The 20637-nt window shown below is 32.2% G+C and overlaps 1 protein-coding gene and 1 long non-coding RNA gene across 3 annotated transcripts in view; both read left to right on the forward strand.

Annotated features, from left to right (window-relative positions):
• The window catches only part of LOC119642827, a 37948-nt gene extending 23265 nt beyond the window's left edge, over positions 1-14683 (forward strand). For both annotated transcript variants that reach the window (XR_005248130.1, XR_005248131.1), the window contains exon 4: positions 14286-14683. This is a non-coding gene — a long non-coding RNA (uncharacterized LOC119642827). The remainder of the gene's footprint in view (positions 1-14285) is intronic.
• Positions 14684-15992: 1309 nt separating this feature from the next.
• Positions 15993-19602, forward strand: LOC119642852 (ornithine decarboxylase 1-like). The gene is made up of 7 exons (XM_038042151.1): positions 15993-16216; positions 16277-16526; positions 16600-16723; positions 17749-17922; positions 17988-18239; positions 18307-18381; positions 18450-19602. Exons 1-7 carry the CDS (start codon positions 16042-16044, stop codon positions 18600-18602), a joined length of 1203 nt encoding a protein of 400 aa, XP_037898079.1. The 5' UTR covers positions 15993-16041; the 3' UTR covers positions 18603-19602.
• The last annotated feature ends 1035 nt before the right edge of the window (positions 19603-20637 follow it).

Raw genomic sequence — 20637 nt, forward strand, 5'->3', positions numbered from 1 at the left:
AACGAGCTTAGACTGCTGCTTGTTTTCATGACTTTCAGACGAGTTAAATTAAAATTCTCGACGTATTCGTAAAATTCTAGATCGGAGGATATCAGGACATGTCGATTCTGGCTATTCGTGCATGTTTCAATGAACACATAGTTGTCACCCGACATATCATGGTGATATAGATTCATCTCCAACTATGGAGTTTGGATGATGGTTATCGAATCAGGTGGAGAGAGGGAGTTTAGATCAGTCTCTCAAATTGATCATCACACGTCCGAAGTGATGTTTAACTTGAGTTATTTCAGTGGCATATCAGAGAAAGCTAACTTATGCTTTTGCTTTTTTTCAAAATAGTTGAACACAGCTTTACAGCAGTTAGTAATACAGGAAAAAAACGTGGCCAACTTGGACCACGTAGGTTTATTTTAGGGATACCACCGCATATAAAGATTCTTAGGAAATCCAAATCCTTATACCCCATGGTAATAAAATAACCAAAAAAATGAATAGTATTTGGACCACATAGGTCTATTTTTAGATCCCAACATACATCAGGGTTATCATGAAAAGCAAGTCCTTATATGCAGAGATAATATAAGTTGTAGTTTTCTATGGTGGAAACTGAAAAATACACAAATTTTTGGGAAGTAAATTTAGCTTGTTATATTTATTGTCTTTTTATTGTTACATGAATAGAATGATTGCATTCATTCACTGCTCTTTCAAGGAATTGATTGAAGTTTCTTGAAATTGCGTCTCCCTTTAGCCATCCCATTATTCCTCCTTGGGTTGAGTGAAATTCTTAGGTATTCCGTATAAGAATAATAATTCTCTAAGGGGTTTCCTGATGGATTCTATTGATTTTTATTCTGCCCTGAGCGTTTTTCGAAATTTTGTTTATTGAGGTCAGGATTAGTTTCTTGTCTGTCGAAAATGTATAAAAACGTACAGTATGTTCTGGATGCGCGAGTATTGGCGTTTCGTTGAGGCTTGTTATGTCACGATGCCTTTCGTATTTGTTTCGTTTATATGTGGAGCATAATTTCATTATAATTTTGGTTTTTTGCTAATTTCGAAAAAATAATGTCGTTCTAATATTGTTATTTTCTTTTTCATTCCTACACGCTCTATTATGTTCCTCAATTCCTATAAATGTGATTGATAATTTATGAAGTTGTTCACGTATATTGCTTGTATATTTTCTATTACGATTTCAAAGATTTCTATACGGTTTTTGCACAATAAATTGAGGTATCTTTTTAAAATTTCTATTAATTAATTATCATACTATGACGACGGCATTAAGGGAGTGTTATTTTGAATTCATAGGATGAAATATTCCCCGTTTTGATCATTAATTGATTTTTGAAAACATTTACTGGAGTTTTTATACTTGGCGTAGGATTTTCAGTATGACTATCCGTGCCATTTTGTGTTATGCTGAGCGAATTTATTTCTGGATCACCTTTTTTACTTTTGGTAGTTGTTGATAAGGCGTCGACGATGATATTAGTTTTTTCTTGCTTCCGTTTGAGCTCGTGATTGTATTTTTTAGGTATGCATTTCCATCGTTTCATTTTGCTGTCCTTCTTATGATTACTAAGGGCATATGATAGTGGCTGAAGGTTCCTGGATATAGTGACTTTTCTTGATCCATATATCTAATTTCGGAGGGATGTTAGTGCCCAAACTATTGCTAGCATTTCATTTTTATTCACTGCTTTCCTTTCCTTTTTACCCATAGTCATAAAAGATGCAGGTTTTTTTGACTTAAGCCTCATATAGTGACGTTAGATGCATCTTTTGTTAATTGAAATTCTTTCTCAAAATTCGTATAAGATCATCTGAGATTAGAGTATTCCTTAAATGAACCAAGGTCTTTTTTGCTTGTTCGTTTAAGTGTATAGACATTTGGTGGGAGGCGGTTTTTGAAATTCTATTCATTTCTCCACTTAACAAAGGTGTTAAACGCTTAGCTACAGTGGTATATCTTTTCATAAATCTCCTATCCTCCTATAAACATCCTGAGCGTCCCAGGAATGACCTTGTAACGTCCGCGTACATATGAAGACGGGAGTTCCGTCGGCCTGCTTTGTGCACTGAGCTATTTTAATAGAGTAGGTAAAACGATACCGTTATGGAAAAAAAACTCTATTTATAACTCTCTCTCTAAGTAACGTTATTATGCGAAGGAGAATTATGAAATGAGGAATAGTCCAAAATCCGTCTGTATGATTTGACAATATTTCGGTTGTGTTTAAGATCTTTTGATGTTGAGAGTTGGTTTGGATTTTCGACAGCAAAGTGAGGAGTATGTTTTTGAGAGTGCAACAAAAAGCTTCTGATTTATCTTGAAAAATTTGTAGTGAATAAAAATCAAAAAGACTGAGAAATGTTTCGTTATGTTGTTGGAATAAAAAAGGTCAACCTGAATAAAAGGACAAAAGAAAAAAATTAAATGTATTCAAAATTTGGAAAAATTATTAATTACGATTCTAGCGAAGGTATAGATTAAACAAAAGGAGAAAAAAAATGTAAACAAACCATCCGATTAATAGACAATTAACCTAAATAAATATATAAGTGAAACAAACGAATTCACCTTGAAAAGAAGTTTAATTTCTCGACAAATGAAATTAACATACCAACTTCAAAGGAGGAAAAGAAGCATTTGTAACAACAAGAACGGAATTTTACTCAAATTTCTATGAAGAACAAGTTGAGGAGGAAAATTGTGTAGCTGGCGAAAACGAGTATTCAACTTTTACCCTTACTACAGTCAGCCAATCAAATAGTCATCATCATGTTTCTACTTTTCATCGTTTTTTATGTTATGGGCCTTTATGTTTTTTTTATATAAGAGCACAAGAACGCAATGGAGCGTCAACTAGACGCAACTCCGTTTTTCTAAACAAAAATTTGTTGTTCATTGCTAACAAACTATAAAAGATAACAAATAGGCTGAAATATTCCATATTTACTTTATGAAATATTTTACTCAAAGTCACAAGTGATAGAATTTTAGTTTCTTCAGTTTTTTTGAGCTTTTATGCTTATTAATCATAAGGTAAACAAGACAGATTATTAAAAACTATTTTGTGCATTCCTCGAATGAATATGTTTTATCTGCCTAAAAAGGTGTTAATTCCCCTACCGCTACTACGACCTTCTAGATTAGTTTTTTCTTAATAATACCAGAGATATAAGTATGAAATAAAAGGACTTCGAGAGTAGAAACTGACAAGATAAGTGTGTTTAATCCAAATTAATTACAGTGGGCATCACGACATAGTGGATTAACTTTTCCACTGTAATGTTCTTGATGTGGGTAGCACATAAAAGATCTTGCAGAGTAGAAAGCAACAAGCTAGGTGTGTTAATTCTAAATTAATTACGATGGGCTTCAAGATGTGGTAGATTAGTTTGTAGGAAATCAAGTAGGCGTTGGTTTTATTTTTTTTTGGATGTCAATTTTTCTTTTTGGTTGGGAACGTTTTTTTTATTATTCAACTTTTGGATTTTGTTCAGTTCAGTAAAAATAAATAAAGTGAAAAAAATAAATTTAAAAATTTTAATAATTGAAAAAAAGGATATTCCCGATAAAAAACATATTTAATTGAAAAAGGATATTCCCAATAAAAAGACATATTCAATTGAAAAAGGATATTCCCAATAAAAAAACATATTCAGTTGAAAAAGGATATTCCCAATAAAAAAACATATTCAGTTGAAAAAAGATATTCTCAATACAAAAAAAAAAAAATATTCCGTTGAAGTATGTCATCCGTAAAGTAAAGACTTTTTTTAAGTAATCTAAAAAAGAAGAAAATTGACAATTCAACGCGAGTGCATTAAATAATTCAGTTCGCTAATTATATTAATGACGTGACCGTACATGTACATTCGAATGTAGGTGAGTGGTTGTTTTTATTTTTAATATAGATTGTAATTCCTATTTTTATTGTAATCATAATTTCGAATCAGAATACACATTTGACACTTTTAGGTTAAGACATTTATAACAATAACACTTTAATAAAATGTTTGTAATCTAATTATGTTGTTTTGATTCTGGCTGGCGAAGTAGGTGATCATATAACACACTCACATTCACTACACATCCACTTACATCTTAAAAATTTATAAAGATTCTATAGAGCAAAATCACTTTCATGAACCCCCCAATTTCGGCGAGCTAGTCAGATATCGTTAAGAGCCCTTTGAGTTGCTTAGCATGCTACAAGTTTTTCCTAACAATATCCTTTTCCATTCACCTTTTCATGGCAATAAATAAAAGCTTCGAAGCAAAAAGATTTTAATGGTGGCAGGTATTCGAGATTCGATCTCAACATAATATATAACTTTCTTACCTGCTGAACTTTGATGTTGGCTTTTTCGAAAGCATGGAATTATCTGCGAATATGTTCGACGTTGGATTTTTCATCTTTATTCAAAAGAATTATATCGTCAATGTAGACGTAACTTATTTTTCCTATCCAGTCTTGTAGCACATCGTCCAAAACTCTTTGGAAGATTACTTATGCATTCTTAGCTCAAACGGTAATCTTATGAACTCATATTTGACATTGTTGACAGAACAAGGTATTTTTTCCCTGCCAGTTTTTTTAAGAGTATTCGTTGGCATCTGCTTTTTAGGCCTACTACAGACAAATATTTATTAACTTCTAAGTTTGCCAGTACCAAGTCTACATCGGAAATGGTTTCTGATTTATTTTATCATAGTTCATAACGAGTCTATTTTTTAGTTCTGAATTGTCGTGTCTCTTTGGAACTATTCTTATGGTTGTAGTACAGAGTGAAGGGGAGCAGAGAGAATTCCTTACAATTCCGTCATCTAGCAGATTTTTTATTTCTTTCCCCTGTCTTTTAATGCCATTGGATATGTGTAACTGCACAATTTTCATATTATTTTTATCAGTAAAATGCGTTATCAGCTGTGTGGATTATTGCTGATAAATCGTTCAGAGTATGAATTCCTAAGATGCCGGCGAAAGTGGTTAGTCCTAGCAAGAGATAAAATATTAAAAGGACGCCTATATCACCAAGTGTGAGAGATTTGTGTTAGGCGACTTCTATATTTTCAGTTATGGACTTTGCATTTTTTTTTTTTTTTGGGTTGCTTATTATTGAAAGCTTAACATCATTTTTATTGCTACCGATGTCAAAGAGTATTTTCTCTCCCCTACTTAGTTGGATCCTAAAGTAGAGCAACGAATATTATTTTATTTTAAAAAATTAACTTCTAATGAGTTCAACGCATAGTTTCGAGTATGGTCTGTGTTGTTCTCATTCCATTTTATTTACTGTTGTGATGTTGTGTATGGATTTTCCTCGTACTCAGATATTTCATCGTTTCCATTGTCCTCTACTTCATCTTCATGAAGTGCCTTTTTCAGTGCTGGCATATTAAATTTATTCTGTTTGAATACCCTAGTTGCGATCCGGATTCGCTTTTGAGATTTGTCCTGTTTATGTAATTTAATTGTCTGTCTGCTTCCGTAGATTGTGGGAGTTTGTTCGTCAGAGGTTATTTTTGGTGACGGAAAGAGTTTGTTATTATAATATTTCTAGGGTTGCTTTTTTCTGTTGATTTAGAAATATTGAAATACCAATCTTGATTATGCTCGTAGTGGCAGTGGCGGTTTTTGATTGTAGTTTCCACTGATATGGGCTAATTTCGAGAAAATTTTGGACTTAATTCATTGTTAGGGAGTTTTATATTTAGTTGTGGCTTGTGGTTGATGTTCTTGCCAGTTTGTTCTTCAGCATAATGTTTTCTGAAAGTCGCAAGACAGTGCAGTCTTTGTGGTAGGAGTCTTAGTAGTCGAGGTAGATCGAGGTAGTCGAGATATGTAAATTTATCTAAATAGAATGAAAGGTGGTTATGCATTTTCCGGCAGCATTCATTCATTGTCTTATTGCCTTACCGTAAACTGGTCATTTGCTACTCCACTGCTTCGATTTCTTCTTTGTCCGAAAAATCCATTATCAGCTGAATCCCTAGGTTTCCCTAAAAATTCGCGAATTAATTTAATTATGCCTGGAAGTTTGTCTAGGCCATCTAGGAAGCTTGAAACCGTACCAATTAGTTGTTCAATACCTTCGTGTCATATTCATGAGTCTAGTTATGTTTGATAAAACGTTCCTATAGTGAGGCGCTTTATTTCCTGCCTTTGTACTGCAAACAGAGCTGTTGTAGAGCCACATGCTCCAGTAGACACTTTGAAGACTTTACTTAATATCTCTTTTTTTGGTAAATTTGAATTTTAATGTGTTTACTTTTTATGGTTTCTAATCCTTTTTGCAGTTTTAATACATATGTAGGTCAAAAAGTTCTTCTTATTTAATTTTTACTGCTACTGTTAATTTAAGATTTCATATTTCATTTATATCAATCTTTAATATTTCTCTTTCTTTTCTTTCTCTATGTGAGTTTTAGATTTTTCAATTTAATAAGCATAATTTTTAAAGAGTTTTATAGTTTTATTGAAATTAATTACATTAATAGTGGGAGCCTTCCCCACTTGAGTTGAGTTTCTTGTTGATTTTCTTGTTCATTTTCTCTTCTTGATTTTCTAAATTTTTTGTAAGTATGCTTTGAAAATTTACACTTTAATTTCATTTGTTTGCTTTCAGAATTCCTTTACATATATATTTATTTATTTGTTCTACTTATACAAGAAACTCAACTTAAACAAATTGACAGTCGAGTTCAGTTGACTCTTAAAGTAAATCTTAAATTAATTAATATTAAAACTTATAATAGAACAAATGAGAAGAAAAAAAAAAAAAAAGCAAAAAGAAAAAAAGCATGTACACAACTACCATAGAGCCACACCCACAGCCGGTACAGGATCAAATTGCAAATGAACCCCTAACCCATCGTAAACATGCATAAGCATGGCAGCCGATACTAGTTAACAGCAATTAATTTTCGACTCATCGTGACTTTTTAAGATTAAGAACTACTTTAAGTACGACATAGGTTAATTACGCGCAATGTTGCTTTAATGGACTTTAAAGAGTCCCATAATGAGAATAAGTGATAGACATCATTTAGGTCCTTGCAAACAACTCTGAGCCGGTTAAACAGCTCATAATTATATTTACACTGACTAAGTTTAACCAAGATCAAGTGCCTAGACAAGCGGTTGGGGACATTAAAGTTTATTTCACCAAGTAATGCAGGCGAGTCAATAGCACCATTTATTACTTCGATTACGAAGGAAACGCCAAGAACAAATCTACGTTTCTCGAGAGATGGTAAGGACAAAAGAAGCAACCTATTTTCAAGGGAGGAAGAGAGGCAATCGAGTCCCAACCCAAATACCTAAGGGCAAACAGCAACAATTGCTTTTGAACAGATTCAATTGAAACTACATAATACCTATATGAAGGAGACCACACAACAGAGGCATGCTTGAGTATAGGTCTAACCAAACACATATACAGCCTTTTCGTTATGTAGCGATCATCAAGCTCTTTGGACCACCTTTTCATAAAACCAAGCGCGGACCTAGCTTTGCTTACCGAGAGCTTAATATGCAAGTTAAAACGTAATTTATGGTCAAATAGAACGCCTAAATCTGTGAACGTATCGATGTATATTTTTGATTTTACTCCAAGTTTACTTTATATGTTGTTCACTAAATTTTCTGCATTCCAGTTTCTTTAATTTGTCTCTTCTATAGTTTTCTTTTAGTTTATATTCTATTAGGAAGTTGTTTATACTCCACTTTCGTGGACTTAAGAGGCAGTGACGATATGTACACACTTTTTTGTCCATAGACAAACCTTAGTTGTTAACTCTTGCGTACATTTTGTAAGTGGAACTCTTCATTCCTTTGTGCATAAGGATCCTCGCGCGGACGCCAGTTTATATTTTTATGTTAAGTTTTGTAAAAAAACTAGAAATTATTTTATAAATTTTGAGTTGATACTTAAGTTGTTTAGCGTGGTTACAAAAAGAGATAATTCTGACTGTTTAATTTATAATGTTATTCTATTATAGAATGTGCCTATCTTTAACCCGGGACTTACTGATTAGTCTACTACAGTTAGATTGCGGCAGTGAGTGTTCATGTTATTTTATTGTGGTGAATATTGCAGTGTCTTTTGTTCCTTAGGCCTTAACTGATTATTCGGATGGGCAATTGATCTTATTTTATATTTGATTTTATTTTATATTTTTTTATTTAGATTTCGAATTAATTTGCTCGGATTTGCAATATCATAGGAGCATTAAGAGCTCCTAGGCAATCGGTGCTTACGCAGAATTTAGCCTTAAATTCCTACAGTTTCAGTTGTAAGCCCAAATATCCGTAAATGTCTGTTCATCCGTGTAATGTCTATCATAAATATTTTTTTGACGGCTAAAATGAAGCTGCCGTTTTCAAATTTGGCAGACCCTTTGGAAGTTCTTGCAATCGAGTCGATATCAGAAGTGAGCAAAATCCGCCAAAGGACAAGTAAACTGAGAACACCTCTGCTTTCCAAACAGAAAAAAATTACTTTTTTTTTTACTATTCCCATATAGCAAAAGTCCTATCACCAATAAAAATAGAGCCGTGCATTCTATAGGCAGGATGTAAAAGATTCAAGCTTAGCCGAATATAAGTTTCTTACTTGTTATCCTTAACAAAGCAAAAGGAATAACTAGGCAAAATAAACGGTGTTGAATTTTAGATGCGTCGGTATATATTACTGTCCACTTAGATAATGTGACAGAGTTGTTGATATCAAGTTAAAGAATCGTTGATATCAAGTTTTAGTGATTGTTTCTTTATTATAAAATATTAAGGCTGAATCTCCATCGTAGTAAAATAGGATGGCGCAGAAGAAATGGAGTGCTACCAAAGTTTTGTTTCTGAAAATTCACCACAAAAGGTTATAGTAGATTTAATTTTTGGGATAGCTTGATTACTGCTATGGACAAGTTGATGGGAGGGAAAAAGAGCTTAACAAATTGAGAAGGCCGAATTAGGGACCGAAGCTCCCACTCTTTTAGAATTAGTGTTTTGCAAAAAGCTTTACGGATAGCTGCATTATATGGGCCGTTTAGAATCTCGATATTAATTTTAGCTGCTTTTCCATAAATTTCCATGTCATAGTGGATTAAAGATACAATGACAACACAATATTTTCGACGTAAAAAAATTCGTTTAAACCAGGCTGTCTGTAACGTTATTGCTAATGGCGTTGTTAAAGGAAAAGGAGTGAAAGACACAATTGTATTCTCGATACACGTGAAGTAATCATCATTTTGTTTTAATTGAATACTCTTCGACTAATTTTATCAAAGGCGACAGTGAAAACAATTACGAACAGAGCATCCGATTACTGAATGGATAAATTTCGAATAGTACGCGATTGATTTTGGAATCGATATTCCTCTTTAAAAAGAAGCTTTTTAAAAAGTCTTCAAGAGCTAAAAGAAACCCTTGATTACAGTATTAAATCAAAATACTAGGACAGTGATCTAATCTTAAAGGTCGTTTGCTTATGACTAATGAAATTGTGTCTTTCTATAAACCAAGACAGCCTTTTGCAATGACTTTTTTTGTTTATTTATTTATTTTACTTATTTACACATGAATATCAGCGAAAATAAATTAACAGCCGAGTTCAGTTGACTCTTACAAGTAATGGTTAATCTCAATGTATACAAAAAGTAGTAAAGAAAAAAAAAAAAAAACGATAATATAAAAACAATAAAATTTATATATAAATGTATAAAAGTGGAAAAAAAAGAAACAAGTAACATCACCACTATCTTATAAACAAAAATTAAAAGAACTAAATTTTCATGCTCTATAGTATAAAGTGAGTGAGGCCGGTTTTTTTTCTTTCCGAAATAAAAGTTTTGGTGGCGTAGACACGCGGGCGATCTTCCAAACTCTTTTGCAAATTTGTAGGTGACATCTTCATTTCTGCGAACGGCCGAATGCTTGCAATAGATACTGCACGATTGGGCAGACGGACAGACGGACAGACGGACAGACGGACAGACGGATAGACGAACAGGCGGACGTTCTTAGGTGCATTCCATACTTATAACTGCCCAAGATTTCATATACTCTACGGGGTTTTTAAAGCGTCTTTCTCCGGTATTGAAAAGCGCGGTCAATTTTTCCCATTTTTTTCACAAGTACCACGGCATCGCCGATAGATTATACGTTGAAATTTTTGCACATTTGTCTGCGTATGAGTAATGAGCAAACAACCATTTTTTATTTCTCAAAGGCGTTTAGGTAGTACTGTAGATGTGTCCTTCAACCGATTTCGCCCATTTTCAGCACCAATCTGGGTGAAAAAACTTACAATGTTTCTCCAAACTTGAAGTCGATAGCTTCATTTTTGCAGCAAAGAGACTTTTTACAGCACGCAGACAGTTATCAAATAAATTTAATTTACTTACTAGAGACCAGGAAATAAGGCGCAAAGGACAGGTTGCTTACATAATGGTGCGACGCCTTAGTTTGATAGCTCTGCACCTGCTCAGCCGTGTTTACAGCTAAATACTTTTTATGCTGTGATCGGGGGCAAAGTAGGGATTAGCGACTTTATTGATTTAAACGCTGAAATAATTGTGAATGCAAAATAATTAGTAACTCTTGATTGTATTATTATTGCTATTTTTTTAATACTATATGTCATTTAACATTTATTAAATGCTAATTATCAGGATTACGTTCGTTACAATTGGATTATTCAACACATGACTTCATCACAAGTGTGATATTACACTGCCAAGACTGATGAATTTATTTTTATAAGCTTAACATTAGAATAAATAAAAACTTTTATATAAATAGTAGATACATTTACTTATATGCAAAATTAGATAAATACACACACATCTATAGATCATTTGCGGCTCTCAAATGATGGAAGAAACACTATGACGATCTTCGCAACATCATCTGATGAAAGAAAAAGAATAAAGAGACAATTACATGGAGCAAAACGGGAAGGTTGTTTACCCTCGCAATAGACAGATTGTTTTTTTATGTTTTTCAATGCAATTGGAATATCTGAATTTGTGGTATTCATTAAATATTATCTTTTGATGGAAAGATAGGGAGATTATCATTGGCTGAAAAAGTATTGTATCAACACTAGTCCGTCGAGAATAACAGTGGTACAGTGGTCCAGCAGACATTGCGGCACATTTAAAGGATCTCGATAAATCTTCCTATAAAAAAGTCGATGAAAAGTTAGTGAAACGTTAGACCCATTGTACCACCCTTGAAGAAGGCCATGCTATTTAAAATAATTGATTTGTCAAAATAAAACAAAGGAAAGATTTAATGAATGAAATGATGACATTTACGATGATTTGGAAGGGCTTAGGAAAAACCAACCTTTTATTATACCGGTCAATTCTGATCCGTAATCTGAATTGATCTCAGTGTGTTTGTCCGTCCGTCCGTCTGATGTGTGTTCATGTAAATTTGTGTTCAACCCACAGATCCCAAGTCTTGTGATGTTTTCATAAACTTTGGTACTATAGAATTTTTTGATTCAAGGGGAAACGGTTTTAATATGTTACGATGATCCATAATATTGATTTCATATTCTACAAAATTTGGACCATCTACGTCTATTTGTGAATCTTGCCCTACTTGAGCTTTGGGCCCGTTTCTCCTTAATTACGCACATGGAAAATATTTTATGTTCTGTAATAAAAATAAGAATTCTGTTAGACAATGTGGTGTAGCGTCTTTAACGGTCGTAAATTTGTATATGTTTCAACTTAGGTCACATTCCTCAAAGGGGAATACACCCTAAACATCTGTTCATTGGCCGTACAAATGCAGATTGCTACATAAAATGATTAAGCCCGAGTCGAATACCCGAACTATCATGTCATATTTAAGAAATTTGCTATAATTTATTTATTTAACCACATCGTTGGTAACTTTACAAAAGTTAAGTTAACAATCTACGTGAAATTACACGATATTTCTCTTAAAACATATTTTGTAATTCAAATGAGATAATTAACTTGCTTAATGCGAGGTAGCTTGTATGAATAGAAAATTCAAAGTATTTTATTAATATAACGACCTGTGGTGTGGTAGCGACCTGGCGTTTACGTTATTTTAATGAAAACTAGTTTCTACTTTTATACTTCTTTCCTGCAAGCAAGCAAGGCGATTGCCTAAATTGCTCAAGTTACGCTGCTAAATTTGATCAAGTTGGCAACTGGAAATTCTGTTTCGTTTTGACATTCACCACGTTGTTGTTTGTTTATAGCTACTATCTGTGCATATTTATTTTTAATTTCTCAAAAATTTTTGTATTGTAAAATCGTGTTATATCTTAAATATCTCTTGTAAGCTGCTCTCGTTTATCTCATGAGAGCATACTTAACGTCACAAATATTTCGGCTTGCTTAACTACATTTCAAGTCGTCAAATTATTTCCTAATGTTACAGATGCGCGCGCTGACAACGCACTATGCTTTTACCGTAGACCATTTCATATTGTCTTGTACGTCAAGTATTTAACGGGGTAACCACTAAAAATTTTTCAAAAAATCAAGTTTTATTTTTTTTATTGACTTAAATGATCTCTGCCAAGATTTTAAGAGGTCAAGAAGATTAATTTTTGAAACAGGATTTTATAGCAGTACGAAAAAGCTTTAAATTCTTTCCACGATTTGTGGAATAATTTCTCTAACAGCTTTCATTCGAATTCTTTTTATTACGGTTAAAATGATAGCCCGCAAAAACGTATAAGTTTCGATATGTTGATTTAAGTTTTTTTTCGAGTAACTGAAATTATACGTTATAATCTACTCAAATGTTGTAATTGCGTTCCTTCCATCAGAAAAAATTATCATAAAAAACGCGTTTTTTTGAGGCTGTTTCTATGGCTTACCCCTCGATGCGATTTATAAACGGAATATCTAAACGGCTTTAATCTTCCAAAAGTATCAGTTTCCTGATACTAGTGGTACTTTTTCAAACTATGAAGTGCCTCAAAGTACGTACATTCAATGATATTTTGATTTTCAAAGTTCACTCCAATGCACAATAACTCTTCATGTATATTCGTATCTTGGTTAAACATTCTTGTCTACTTTAGTTGAGTGGGAGGTGTCTAAAACTTTCACCTACCAAGATGCATAAATAGTAAGTTCGTAATCTATATCTAAGTAATCTAATAAGCACATTTTTGATTAGACATCAGTTTTGGATTACTCAACGTCAATCTGTCGATTGATAATTGAGCGGTTTATTCCAAAAGTGGCATAAGTAACTTTCTCAAAATAATGATAACATTAATTAAAATTAATGGCGTTAACGATAAAATTAATCACAATTTAACGGTATCTCTCAATTTTATAAAAATTTCCATCCAATATTTTGACAACTATTGAGATTTTGCTTGAGAGAAATGTTGCTAATTAATGATATAACAAACATGTTTGTTTTGAAAGTTGCGTAAGTCGCTATACACAGGAAATTAATTGGGAGGATTAGTGGAAAAGAGATAGGGTAGTATATTATTAAAGATGAGATAAGTTTGTATGAAGTATTCTTTTCAGAATTATTTTCAGAAATTTTTGTAGGTGGAAAAGAATAGTACGGAATAGTCCAAATTATACTGTAGTGATATCTAATATAGCACACGTGGTTAGCATTATTTTAGTTGAAGTCACTTTCATATGAAGTTATCAGGCTTTGAATCAGGTAAAACACACTTATTTCAATTATGGAATTATATAGATTTTATTTTATAGAAATATCCCCCGTAATGCGAAAAACATTAACAACAGAAAAAAGTACATGACGGTGATTTCATTAGATGAAAAAGCAACCTCTACAGAATAATTAGTAAAAGAACATGATTTATTATACATTTGAGTTTGATACAAATAGCTAGGAAGTGTTTAGAAGAAGATTAGAAAATCCAGATGAATATTTTGCCTTCTCATTTCACCATTAAAAGGCATTATCTCTTCCCAAACTTACGACTTCCATATCATATTACAAAAGTAATATGTAGGAGTTAAATTTGGGATTTCATAACAATAATATTGGCATATATCTTTGAGATGAAGCAAATGCATGAAGATGTTTTCAGAAAGTTGCTTCGTGTTGCATAAAACATCCTCAGAATGTCACAACTCAGAAGCATATTATTACATATAATGACGCATGTAAGGGACAAAACCGTAACATAAAACTGGCATTAAGTTGGATGAAAATTGTTCAGTCTTCAGAAAACGATACTAAAATTGTTGATCACAAATTTTTTAATTTCAGGCCATTCATACTTACCCATTGTTACTGGCTTTGGTGTTATCGAAATGGGCTTGAAAAAAGAAATGCTTTATATGCTCCAAATGATTATTATAGCGTGATAACAGTACCTAACATGGAAACAAAATATTTTATTTCAATACGATCCTTGGAAAAATTTGTTGCAGGAAAAACAATAAATCTAAACCAAAATGGAATTAATTGGCTAAAAATCAATGGATAAGGATAGCCTATAAAACGTTTTATAAATTAACCTTAACCAAAATAAGGAAAAGTTAGGCGTAATTCACAAATAGAAATGGATCCTTTATACGCTAGTTCTCGCCGTGTTACTTCAACACAACATGAAACCATGATGGACTTGCTTCGTTGTGTATCTCCAATATACCACAGTTATTTACAAAATTTGAAAAAAGCCACGAATTCCGAGGACTTAACCACTCGTATTAATGGCGATCATTAAATTGAACTGGTGTACTTTTATATGAAATAGGTTATAATTATGAATTCCTTCTACTTATGTTACAAAATGTGCTACTTATTTCTGTATTTTATGTATATTATAATAAAAAGTTCTTGAATACACCTTTATATGGAGTACATAATATAAATTATAATTATCTTTTTCTATATTATCTCGTCAATTTGCTTATTTCAAAACATGCGCAGAATGTATCGGACAAAATTAATATAAGTCAGTAATTTTTCTAAACTATTTTCAAAATGCCATAAGTCACTTTCCCTAATGAGAAATGGTAATTTGCAATGATTATAGGAAATAATTTATACTGGGGAAAATATATGAAAATTTTCTCATTACATTTCATTAACATTTGACATGACTAATAATTTAAAATGTTAATTTTTAAGTCCTCTAGAGCGTATGTTTCACTTCTCGGAAATATGGTTTAAAATTCAAAGCTGATTTATACACCACATATTCAGCGAATTTCAGAAAGTATACCAAATAATTTGCTAAAGAAATATGAAAGTTGTCAAAATTTGCTCCGGACGATTACACATCTTCGTAATATTGAAGTTGAACGGAGGGTGAAAAATTTAAAATAAAAAATTGATTCTAGTCACATATATCTATATGACCACTTCATAATTCCAATTTAAAAATGGAATCACGCAGCATAGCAGCGTGAAAAGGCAAACATTTGTAGACATTTTCATATAATTTATCGCAGATTTTAACCTCAAATAATTTACAACAATAAATGTCTAAATGAGAAATGCGCCGTTGGAGTTCAATATTTATTTTATTGGTACTTATGAGAACGAAACTTAAAATGATCGCAAGCTCGTAAATTCCGAATTAGTTAAGTGAGAAATGTGTTTATTTGGTACCAGAAATTGTTGAAAATGCTGAAATATTTTTGCTTGCATTTTTTGATGAATTTTTAGGTAAAGAAAAAGTGAAGGGCAATTATTATTCGACATGAAATGTGAGGCGTGAGATTAAAAATTTATATTACAATATCTACTGTTAATTGTTTTTAATCCACTTTAATCAATTGTTTAACAATCTTACTATCGACGCCTTTACAAAGCATATAATTTATTAATTATAGGGTATAAAGGGTATAAATTACCATATAATTAATGTCTGTATTAATTATAATTAAAATCTGTGTATGAAATAAAAATTAAATAAATCTTCTGTACAAAGCTATTAAACAGCTTAGTTCATTGTGCGCAGTGTTAAAGAAGAGAATTCAAACAGAAAAAAAAGTAAATAAAAAAATTACAAACAATGTTTAAAGAAAGCGAAATTAATTACTACAGTGATGAACTAAATCTGAGAAGAATCATTAATTCAGTCGATTTACAAGATGTAGATGAAGCTCTAAACATCTGTGATATAAGCAAAATTGAACAGAAACTGCAAATTTGGCAAAAATACATGCCACGGGTCAAACCTTTCTACGGTAGGTTTTAATTCTCATTGTAACAAAAAGCACCAAAAACAAACTACATTCCCTTATTAGCTTTGAAATGCAATGAAGATCCTTTGATTGTGAAAACTTTAGCAAATTTGGGAACCGGTTTTGATTGTGCTTCAAAAAGTGAAATTAAACAAATTCTTAATAGCGGCGTTCAGCCAGAACGTATTATTTTTGCCAATCCTTGTAAACCGGCATCACACATAGAGTATGCCAAAGAAAATCAAGTACGTTGCAGTACTGTTGACAGCGAATTTGAGATTTATAAGCTTCATAAGCATTATCCGGAATCCCAGTAAGTGTACGTATATAATATACGTAATGACAATCCATACTATTACTATTTTTTTTAATTCCTTTCAAATCAGTTTAGTGATACGATTTCGATATGACGCCAAAGATGCCCAAATTGCCTTTGGGGACAAATTCGGTTGTGATCCCGAACATGAAGCACCTGCTTTAATGTTATTAGCAAAAAGTTTGCAATTAAACGTAAGTAATATATAATATAAATTGAAAGCTACTTTGCATTAAGTTTATTAATTGAAAGTTATGAAATGAGATATATTGTCTGACGATGACTTCACGCTTCACTTCAATTTTGCTTGAGAGGGACCGAAAATGAACTGCCTTTTATTGCATAAAATGACTTCGAATTAATTACGGTTATTGAAAATAAAAGTGTTTTGTGAATGTTTTTTCATTTTGCAAAGTCAAAAAAATTAAATTTCAACAAGTAAAAGAAAACTGTAGGATTTGCAATGCACCTTGTTATTCATATTTAAATTCAAGTCAAGTATACAAGCATCCCTTAAATAAGGCGGCTAATGCACCGAAACGAAGCCGTGTTGTGCGGAAATATTTTATTTGTTTATTTAAACTAAATTATAATAAAGCTTTGTACAATTTAAACTTAGATATAATATAAATCAATCACGCGTTGAATCGAAACTAACTCCCAACGTGTCAAATTTTGTGATAGCTGAAACTTGGTTCCAAAGGCACGTGTTAATGTAAAAGTAAATTAACTTCAAGTTTTTATAAAAAAAAAGAAAATATAAGAACTTAGACATTATAATGCAATACAAAATTTAGATGTATATTCAAAAAATAATAATGATGACAAAAATTACAAGTAATCTAAAATTGCTTGATCTTTCTTTTATTAATGATAAAGTAAACATAAAAGCAAAAATAATTGAAAAAAAATCCCGCGTAATACACAATTTTTTGAAATCGTGTTATTACAAAACCGATTGTAACAGACACAAATTTTGTACCGTACATTATCTGCCTTTAAACTATGTTTAACAAGTACCGAGTATTTTACTGCGTTTGACAGGTACCGAATTGTACGAGGGATGTCTCTATTTAGACAATTTCCCCTATGACAAGATGAACAAGGTATGGCATACACTTTTCTAATATTATTAAACAGAATGCGCTTCCACGCGCCTCTAAGTTCGTAATATTCCGTAAAAGTGAAATTCAAAAAACATTACCTACTTCTTATTTAGGTCATAGGTACTAGCTTTCACGTTGGTACAGGTTGCAATGATTTGCCTGCATACGAACGCGCTATAAGAATTTCTAAGAAGCTCTTCAATTTCGGCTCATTAATCGGTTTTAATATGCGCTTATTAGATATTGGTGGGGGCTTTCCCGGAGATGATGATGAGAAATTTAAAAATGTGAGTCCTCACATAAACTAATTTCGAAAATTCTTTTAAATTTTAATATTCCTCGCATTTGATAGATAGCTGATATTGTCAACAGCTCACTAAAACTTCACTTTCCTAATGACGATGTAAATATTATAGCTGAACCAGGACGCTTTTTCGTCGCCGCCGCTTATACCTTAATATGCAAGATATATGCAAAGCGAGAAATCCGTTCACCGCTTAATAATAAGCTATTAACGAAAATGTATTATTTAAACGATGGCATGTATGGTTCTTTTAACGGAATTTTTTACGAACATCAACAAATTACTGTGCAACATTTTCTGGTAAGTCGATCTGATAAAAAAATAAAGGAATAAGAAATTAAGAATATTAATTACTACTATCTTTCAGGAGGAAAACGAGGAAAATAAATTACCAAGATTTAAAACTATTCTTTGGGGGCCTACCTGTGATTCCTTGGATAAGGTATTAAAGGTTTAATCTTATTATGAAATGTTTTCCATTATTTGGTGCTTTTTGTTTCTTGTATTTAGATAATCGAAGATTTGGAGTTACCCGATTTGCAATGTGATGATGTGTTGGCTTTTCCGAACATGGGTGCTTATAGTGTAACTTTAGCCAGACCTTTCAATGGGTTCTTGTCACCTAGAATTCTATATTTTCGAAAAATCCACAGCTCGTCCTAGCTCACAATAATTTTCTCTCTCTTGTTCTCCTGTTGGTTCCCTTAACTTCGCGATTTATTTTAGCAATTTCTTTTCGTTCGCTATATAAACTTTATGAGTTTCTCATTTCTCTTTCTACATTCCTCACTACATTCAATTATTTCTAAACAGCAACGTTGTGTTTTTTCTTCTAGATCACTGAATTGCTGAAACTCTTCGAATGTTAAGTCATTAGGTTCTTTTTGTCCATAGGTTCTTCCCATTGGCATACCTGTCATTGCATTTTCACTCTCCTCGTCTATATTAGTCCCTAGCAGCTATCTTATCATTTAAATTTGTATCTAGAACTCTTACTTTCTCGAAGAAAATATTCCCCGCAAATGAATTAAACAGGAGGGAGCTTTCAAGCAATTTTCTGTGTACCATCTTTGGCGAAATGCTTTTCACATACAAGCACTGTCCTCTGAGTTAGTTCGAATACTAACCAAGCCGCCTATGCTCTACCAAGCTCGCCCTCAGGTACAACAAATAATTTAGCAAAACTATTTAAAGAGTTCACTTTGCACCGCGGAACTGCGCATTTGCGTCCCGTTTACCATGACGTGGGCTTCGCAGCGGAGAACTCCTCCTTGAGAGCGTATTAAAATATTAGCAAATAATTTTAATGGAATGAATATCCTTTCTACACTTTGTAATTCGTTCAATATAATAAATTTATGATAATATTAAAAATCTGCTTAAAATATGCCTAAGTGCAATCTCGAAATAGCATGCTTACGTAAGTAGAACTTGTCGATTAGGCGGTGGTCGAAATGATGGCTGCAAACTTACCACGAAGGCTTAAGTGATTCGGCTACAATCCCCAAATTTTCACACTTTTAGTTCTGTATTCGAGTGATTTTGGAAAATCGTACAAATTAAATCACGTTATCTTCTATGCAGCTTTTACTGCCAGACACAATGAATTTTTTGGGCACTTGTCACTTTGGCGTTTTGCACTTGTATATATTTTTATACTTTTTTTAATATTATAAAAATATTATCATTATTATTATTATAAATTCTAAAGTCTTAAAGCGCTAGCTATCTAAGGCTTTCGGCTTTATGAAAACCTGTATCGCACTTGAGATTTGAAATCACGGCCATTGACTTGTTGGAGGAGACTCTTGCCTACTCGACCACTCAGGCGCATAATATAAAAATAAAAAATGTCGTTTGTATCAAACTCTTGGACTTGTACTGTGCAACAAACAAGTTATAATGGTGTAAATACGTTTGCTCTGTTATCAAATCTGTATTTCTACGATCGCACTGCTACAAAAAGCTTAATCTGCAAATTTCTAACTTGTTGAAGTTGTGTCGGGAAGAAATATCCTTGTAGATCAGACATCAGGTGGCATTTTCCATGAGAATTTTTAAATGTACGCATATATGCGTTATAAATTGAACATTGAACAAAAACATTTGGATTAAATAGAATAACAATACATATGAACCATAAATAACAGTTTCAACCACAAGAACATATATTAGCGCTGTGGTGCAGTTGGTAAAATGGTGAGCTTTAGTTGTAGTGCCGGGTTTGGTTCGGTACTGGATCATGATGAAATATATTTTTATTTAAAGGACATTTGGGCAAAATTGAGTATTGATGAATATGTAGAAATTGGAAGTGATTACAATATTTTGCTTTTAATAACAGTAATAGGAAATATATTTATATATATCTATTTATATTATATTGCAGAAATCAATAAGAATAATTATAATTAAAATTTTTTGGCAATAAATATATAAATATATAGAAATATAATTGTATTTATCCGAAAAAAGTCGAAATTATCTGTAAGATAATGTTCATAAGAACATAAACGGTCAAACATAAAAAAATCAAAAGTTGAAAAATTTTGGGCGTGCGCTTACATATAATTGCTTAAGCAAATCTCTTTGATATCGTTTGTTTTTATCGGATCTTATATTATATATATATTATATATATTGAAGGTAGTAGGTATCTTGTGTACTTTCGACATTTCTTTTAATGTAACAAAAATCA

This window comes from Glossina fuscipes, unplaced genomic scaffold, assembly GCF_014805625.2.
Source record: "Glossina fuscipes isolate IAEA_lab_2018 unplaced genomic scaffold, Yale_Gfus_2 262, whole genome shotgun sequence".
Classification (NCBI taxonomy): domain Eukaryota; kingdom Metazoa; phylum Arthropoda; class Insecta; order Diptera; family Glossinidae; genus Glossina; species Glossina fuscipes.

Coding starts and splice junctions, on each gene's coding strand:
- LOC119642852 (XM_038042151.1), top strand. CDS start 16,042: ATGTTTAAAGAAAGCGAAATTAATTACTACAGTGATGAACTAAATCTG. Junction 16,724..17,748: donor CAAAAAGTTTGCAATTAAAC/GTAAGTAATATA, acceptor CTTCTTATTTAG/GTCATAGGTACTAGCTTTCA. Junction 17,923..17,987: donor ATGATGAGAAATTTAAAAAT/GTGAGTCCTCAC, acceptor CGCATTTGATAG/ATAGCTGATATTGTCAACAG.